We start from the raw sequence: 7,672 nt of genomic DNA, 5'->3' as shown, positions 1-7,672 counted from the left end.
TCGGTCTTAAATTATGTTAATTTTCTATCAAAACTGTAAAAAATTATTTGAACATTTGATGATTATGTGTAAACTGGCGACACTGCCTTATAATAATAATAAGAACTTGGCGTCATGTGCGCACAAATCCAGTTTAAGCTGGCATTTCTGGTGATTCTAAGTAAACCAACAATAAAAAAGCAGACAATGGGCGTTGATATTGGTTGAGATGAAAGAACTAAAATCAATGATACAACATTGAAGATATCAATATGGTGATGTTGAATTTAAGATTCATAAAGTGTTTAGTAGAGTTGGGACCGAAGCCGAATAATTATTCGCTTATTCGGCCTCATTTTTAGTATTCGGCTATTCGGCCGAATATTTGGCAATTCCGCCGAATATTGAGTTTTATGTGTAGACGTTTTAAATTTTAATAAATCTTGTGGTGCAGATCACAATAGGTTTACGAAACAAAACACATGATAACTTACTCATCAGATAAACTTTATTTGATAAAAAAGATCAATAATCATAATTAATTAACTGCAAGTTTTCATGCAAAAATACTAAATGGGCAGCTCTCTCTGGTAGTAAGCGATTTCTTTTTTTTTCATATAAGTTCCCTGCTTCTGAAAATTGTGCTTGATGGAGCGGATAAATTTTAGAATATTTGAAACTGTTTGTTTTCCACCAAACAAATGGATCTTTATCTCGTTTTAAGAGTTCTCCGGATAAATAACAGTCCAGTTCAATTGCTATCCTATTTCTTGGATTGAAGTCTTTAACGGCCTTACTAGACGAAGCTATGTCTTTATAGCAGTCCCAGAAAATACCATGACTTCGATTGATCCCACTTGTTGAAGGTAACTCTTCATCGTTATCTCTATCATCGCTACTGCTGCTCTCTGAATTAAATTCCCTTTGAAGCGCTTCTAAAAAAAAGGTACGCCTTATAACAGATATGTTTTCAGATGAGAAAGATTGAAAACGAAATCGAGGATCAAGTAACGTTGCCATATAATAATTTTTTTCCATTTCTATATTTTCAAATCTTATTTTTACCCCTTTCAATAAAGTAAGTCTCATTTCAGTTAAATTTTCTGAAACGAGATCGTCTTTCGATAAGTATTTTATTAATATTTTTACATTCGGAATTACGGAGGAAATGGTAGCAGAGGACGAGCTTGCCAATTTAGTAATTTCTTCTAGCGGCTTAAGAAGCAACATACATTCTTCTAACAGTTGCCATTCTGCTACAGACAGATTCTGAAACTTTCAGAAATATATAGTGTAACCGCCCTCTTTTGTTCACACAATCGAGCGAGCATGTAAAACGTGCTATTCCATCTCGTGCGGACATCTTGGATGAGTTGATGAAAAGGTAAACCAAGTTCTCGTTGATGGTCTTTTAATTTTTCTTAGGCCGATTCAGAGTGGTGAAAATGGGTCACAATACGTCTTGATGCGATTATCATCTGAGTTACATTTTCCTGAACACATATGGCTTCGTTTACCACCAATTGCAACGTGTGAATGAAGCAAGGGATCGGGTCGTACATGGAGTCATTAAGGGCTTTGACCATATTAGCACCATTGTCACGTAAAATAACGTGTACTTTTTCTTGTGGTATGTCCCAAATTGTTATAATTTCAGATATTGCACTGCGAATATTGTTCGCTGTATGTTGCCCAGGAAAATGTTTCATATCCAGAACACAGTGTTTTTGTGTGAAATCATCTGTTAGCCAATGAATTGTTAAGCTAATAAAACTCTGCATATTGTTGTCATTAGTCCACATATCTGTCGTAGCAAAAACTGCTACAGCTTGGGATATTTCTTTTTTTATGACATTTTTGGTTCTGTTATATATATCTGGAATTATTACGTCGGTTATATGTTTTCGGCTAGGACTTTTATATTTTGGCTTCATTTTTTTTATTAACCTTACAAAACCAGTGTTTTCCACGATGGATATCGGCTGATTATCTACAGCAATCATTTCTGCAATTGCGTAGTTTATTTCTTTTGTTCTACTATCAATCTCACTCCACTGGGTAGTAAAAGACTCTTTAATAGTTTGTTGTATTTTCATTTTTTTGGGGGATTTTGTAAAAAAACTTTTATTTCTGTCGGATGGTTTTCTTGTGACTTCTGAACACTTTGAAAGCCTCTGGATGCTTTCCTGAAATTAAATTAAAGCCACTTTACGCTGTCGCAAAACATTTCTTTACGTTTGTCAAAAATATTATAAGTATTTAAGTATTAGTATTTAAGTTTAAAATTAGGCTTATAGAACAACCTTTCAAATAACCCTGTATAATGACTAAATGACTAGCATTTAACAAAAGGCTGGATATTCAATGTGAAATTAGATAGTTTTATCTTCGATTTCCTAAACAAAATTATGTAAATCGATGTAAAAATAAGAAAGTTATCACACTTCAAACATTACCAAAAATTGACGTGTTGCGTTTTTTTTTGCACCTGAGTGTATATTAATTAAATTATATTATATTAGAAATAATATAAATTGTTTTCAATTTTATTATTTTATTTATTTTCATGTCTGTTAATGTTAGACAGTTATCCAAACACGTATATACACTTACCTTTTATGTGGTTTATAAGGGAACTAGTTGTTGCTGATTTTCCTTTTCCACCTCTTGAAATAAGAGCGTTGCAAATTGTACATTCTGCTTTACTCTCCTCCTCGGAATCTTTGAAAAACATCCAAACTTTCGATTTTTTTGTTGTACTCATATTTTTCACGACACTGATTTAACTCAATGATTGAACTATCTTCTCACCTCGCTTGTCATTTACCCAATAAGCAGTAACGAAATTTTTCGTATACTCACAAGTTCAGACATGTACGGCGATTAATGCAAATATAACCAAGATAGAACTCGGGGAAGCACCGACTTCGAGTTCGATTATCGAGATTTGAGAAATATTCGGTTAGGCCGAATATTCGGCCGAATATACGATTCAAATGTCGGCCGATATTCGGTATTCGGCTAAACTACTATTCGTCACATCACTAGTGTTTAGTAACAATCAAAAGATACTCGAACAATTAATAATACATATAAATTTATTATTTAAAAAAAAATTTATTTAAAAACATAACATTTAAAATAAATCATTTTGAACAAAATGATCCACCAAATCCTTTAAAAGCTTAAAATATCGATCTTTCTCTTTAAAATCAACCGAAAATATCGGCATTTTTCCATCCTTGTTATCAACTAAATCGACTATATCGTCTTTAGACATAAAAGCAACCCTATTTGTTACAATTGCTAACATCATTCCGTATTTGGCGAACTGTTTCCAATGGGCTAAAAATACTTCTTTTGGATACAACTTATTAACGTCGCTTCCTAGTTTTTCAACTTGCTCCTTCAATTTGTTATAGTAAGCATCTGTATAAATTTCAACATTGTCCAGTGCTTTTTTCCTAGCTAAAGCGTTGTAGAAGACGTGGGTGGCTTCCAATCCAGGGAAGGAGATTTTGTAAACTTGCCAATCGAGGATTTTTACGTCGATTAAACGTTTTGATTCCTTCGAAAATTAAAAATAATTAAAACAAATAATATTCAAATTTAAATTAAGTACATTGTATAAAAACATCATATTGTTACTCCAACCATCCGCATGAGTTATTATTGAATAATCATTGGTGATTAACTTTGGAATATCAGAAACGAAAGTTTCTAAATTGTTTAAAAATTCTGTAAGTTTTTCGATTGCAATTTTATCCACTTTTGGGTCTAAATAATCAATTAATCCTTTCATTAACACTTTAATTACATCATAAAATCCTACATCGTTAAATTTTTCAGCAACGTCGTCAACAAGTTCAGAAGAGATACTTTTATACACTTCTGGTTGTTGATCTTTCATCGCCAAAAAAGTGGCGTGAAGTTTAGCGTAAGTTTCTAAAACTTTCACCAAAAGTTCTTGATTGGCTTCTTCTTTTAAGTCCCTCATTCCATACCCAACAGCTCTCAAATTACTTAACGCTATCGGGGCAATTCCATTAAAATCAACATTATTACACGGATAATATCTTGCAACATTATCGAATCCATCTCGCAATTTTCTCTCCTTTTGAAACTTCACCATCACCGGATACACTTTTTCGTAGAACCGCGTTTCCGTTTCGTAGATATCTTTAAATAAATTTATTTGGTTACTCGTAGCATTTTCTGGGAAATATTTTATAAACACATCAACAGATTTTTGATCGTTTTTTAAGTTAACAGCTACCGTTTTTGACGTTAAACCATCGCCGTTTAGCGAACCCGATGTGATCGTAACTGAAGGGTACGTTGTAAAATTTTCAATTTTTATAACTGATTCTATTGCTTTTTTTACATTCTCACTTATTGAATCCATTATGACTAGAAGCGTTTAAATGACGTGTATGTACTACACCAACGAACGTATTTTGGTGAATGAAAAACTCAAATGTCCTTCAATATATAGAGTATATATTGTTGCATAACGTGTCGAATTATAGAAAGATAATAATGTACAATATTGTGAAATAATGTGGAGTGTTCATAAATTGTTATTAGAAAAAATTTTCCGTAAATTGAACTTTAGACTTTTGGAGTTTATGTTTGTGGTATTATTATTTATTATAATAAAGTACAATTTAAAAATGTTCAAAAAACTATGTTATATTGTTTGAATAACATAAAACAACTTAAATGATTAAAACAGTTTGATTTCACTTAAACTAGGTGATGCTTCTAAGTTGGTGGTCGTGTGTTAACTGTCCTTGGTCGTCGTTGCACTCGTTAACACGTGAGCGTTCTACAATTTTGCCGCTAGATATCGCCATAATACTACATCCCTCCCTCACTTAAACTTGATAACGCGCCGGAAGTCGTCGATCCCGTGTAGGATTCCGTCTAGGCTTCGTTTCGGACTCCCGATCTGTTATAATCTCAGGTTGGGGTATCTTTTTCTTTGGAGTGTCACATTTTGGGTCTTCCATACTGGTTGATTCGTCAATTTCCGTGAATATTTCCTTTGGCTTTTCTGGGGTAGTTGGTACATCATTAAGAGGGGATTTTACTCGAGATCTCATCTGATCTGCATGCTTTCGTTTTACAGAATTTCCCAGATCTACAATATAAGAGTACGGTGCTGTTTTTTCAACTATCTGGCCCGGTTTTGATCCGTCCGCTAACGGGTTGTTGATCCAAACAGGCTCTCCTATCTCGAAAGATTTCTCTTTTACATGGTGTCGATCATAACATTGCTTTTGTCTTATACTCTCCCCATCGAGTCGTCTGTGTACATCCGGTTTCAGTTGATCAAACTTATTTCTCATGAGCCGACCAAACATAAGTTCGTACGGTGTTCGTCCGGTCGTTCTAGTAGGGGTTGCTCGATATGAAGTTAAAAATGATTGCACTCGCGTATTTAGATCTATATCTTTTTCACTACACTTCATGCGATTCTTAAAAGTTTTTACAAGTCTTTCCGCGATCCCATTTGTCTGCGGGTGATATGGAGTGGTACGTACGTGCTTTACACCTAACGACGTACAGAAACTTTCAAACTCTTCCGATGTTAATTGTGGTCCATTGTCAGTCACTATTATTTTAGGCAGTCCATACCGCGCGAACATTTTTCTTAAAATATTTATTATTTTGGCACTTGTCGTTGATTTCATCGGTTCAATTTCAATCCATTTGGTGTAGGCGTCGATAACCACTAACCACATTCTTCCTTCAAACGGTCCTGCAAAATCCAGATGGATTCGTGACCACGGAACTGGTGGTGCTGCCCATGAATATAGAGGTAGATGTTGGGTACTCTTTCTCGAGCTTTGACAATACTCGCAATGTTCTATAAACTTTTGTATATCGTTGTTGATATTTGGCCAGTAGACGTGTAATTTCGCCATACTCTGCATTCCTGTGATTCCCGGGTGTCCCTCATGCAACATCTTTAATATTGTTTTGCGAAGTTTTTTTGGGATACATATCCTTCCCTTCCAAAGAATCATATCTTCCTCATACGATAGCTCATCCCTTTTTTCGTAATATGGTATCAGTGCATTTGGAAGTATATCTTTATCAGGCCAATATGTTTTAATATATGGTATTATTTTGCACAACACGTGATCCTTAAAAACTTCTTTCTGTAATTCTTTTCTTGACATCGGCAGGTGTTTAACTCGGAGGTGTAACAGATGTCCTCGCTTTGGTAGACCAATCGCTTCATTTTTACTTGGTGTATCTTCACAGATAGGTAATCTTGACAAAGCGTCCGCCGCTTGATTTTGTTTTCCGGGTGTATATCTGATGGTGTAATTATAACTATTCAATAACATAGCCCATCTTAACAATCGATTGCTTGCTATTTTTGGTGTTTCGCGTTTATGACTAAAAATACGTTCTAGCGGTTTATGGTCGGTTAAAAGATAAAAATGTCGTCCGTACAGATATTGGTGAAATTTTGTTACCGCATAGACAATAGCTAATGCTTCTTTATCAATTGTCGAATATCTGGTTTCTACGTCTGTAAAAGTACGGGATGTGAATGCAACAGGTCTTAGGGTATCGTCGGGCATTTTGTGAGCTAGCACCGCTCCTGCTCCTCTTGCCGATGCATCACTACTGACGTAAAGTGGTAAATTTTCATTATAATGTACTAATGTTGATTCTGAGGTTAAAGTTTTCTTCAGTGATTTGAATATTTCTGAATCATGATTTGTCCAATTGAATGACGTATTCTTCTTAAGGTGTCGATGAAGGGGTTCACAAATGATCTGTAGATTTTCGATAAATTTGGCATAATATGTGATTAATCCCAGAAAAGAACGCAATTCTGTGACATTTCGAGGTCGTGGCATTTGCTGTATTGCATGGATGTGTTCTTCAGTTGGGTGTAACCCATTTCTATTTATTTTATGTCCCAGAAACACAATTTCCTTCTGTAACCAGGCACACTTAGATGCTTGCGTTTTGATGCCAGCTTGTCGTAACCGTGCTAACACACGTTCAATTCGTTTCAAATGAGTTTCCTTGTCTGGTGCAGTTATTAATATGTCATCTAAATAACATGTGGTACCTTCTAATCCATTTAATATTTGGTCCATCGTTCGTTGGAATAATGATGGAGCAAATGAGACTCCGAAGGGTAAACGTTTGTAGGTATAGTAACCTTTGTGTGTTGCAATAACTAGATATTTTCTTGAATCGGAATGAACGGGTAATTGTAAATATGCGTCTTTTAAGTCTATTCGTGAAAAATGTTTTCCACCACTCAGTTTACTAAGCATATCCTCGCATCTCGGTAGAGGATAATTGTCTACCTGAACGAATGGATTTATTGTGACTCTGTAATCTCCACAAAGACGAACATTTCCATTTGATTTAACTGCTATCACCACTGGTGTCGCCCATTCGATCGGTGTGGTAGTTGTATCTATTTGTTCTAATACATCTTCTTTAACTAATCTTTCAATCTCTTTTGATACATTCTTCTGTAAGGCTAAAGGTACCTACTGGTCGAGGCCTAAAAGTCTTTGGTGTTACATCGCTGGAAATGTGTATGCGGGCTGTGTGTCCCCTTATGGTTCCAATGCTACCATCAAATAGTTCTTTATGTTGTTCTAAAATTTTCGTTAATTGCTTTTCTACTTTCTCAATTGATACGATCTGT

At 34.9% G+C, this 7,672-nt stretch overlaps 1 protein-coding gene across 1 annotated transcript; it reads right to left on the bottom strand.

The window, feature by feature from the left end:
* Window positions 1-3,079: 3,079 nt before the first annotated feature.
* Window positions 3,080-4,538, bottom strand: LOC111428697 (uncharacterized). The gene is made up of 2 exons (XM_023064347.2): window positions 3,602-4,538; window positions 3,080-3,547 (listed from the first exon to the last, which is right to left on the bottom strand). Exons 1-2 carry the CDS (start codon window positions 4,382-4,384, stop codon window positions 3,116-3,118), a joined length of 1,215 nt encoding a protein of 404 aa, XP_022920115.2. The 5' UTR covers window positions 4,385-4,538; the 3' UTR covers window positions 3,080-3,115.
* Window positions 4,539-7,672: the final 3,134 nt, after the last annotated feature.

The sequence above is a fragment of the Onthophagus taurus genome, chromosome 7 (assembly GCF_036711975.1).
Source record: "Onthophagus taurus isolate NC chromosome 7, IU_Otau_3.0, whole genome shotgun sequence".
NCBI classification, from domain to species: domain Eukaryota; kingdom Metazoa; phylum Arthropoda; class Insecta; order Coleoptera; family Scarabaeidae; genus Onthophagus; species Onthophagus taurus.
This window is presented reverse-complemented; position numbering and strand designations above follow the sequence as displayed.

Coding starts and splice junctions, on each gene's coding strand:
- LOC111428697 (XM_023064347.2), bottom strand. CDS start 4,384: ATGGATTCAATAAGTGAGAATGTAAAAAAAGCAATAGAATCAGTTATA. Junction 3,548..3,601: donor ATATGATGTTTTTATACAAT/GTACTTAATTTA, acceptor TAATTTTCGAAG/GAATCAAAACGTTTAATCGA.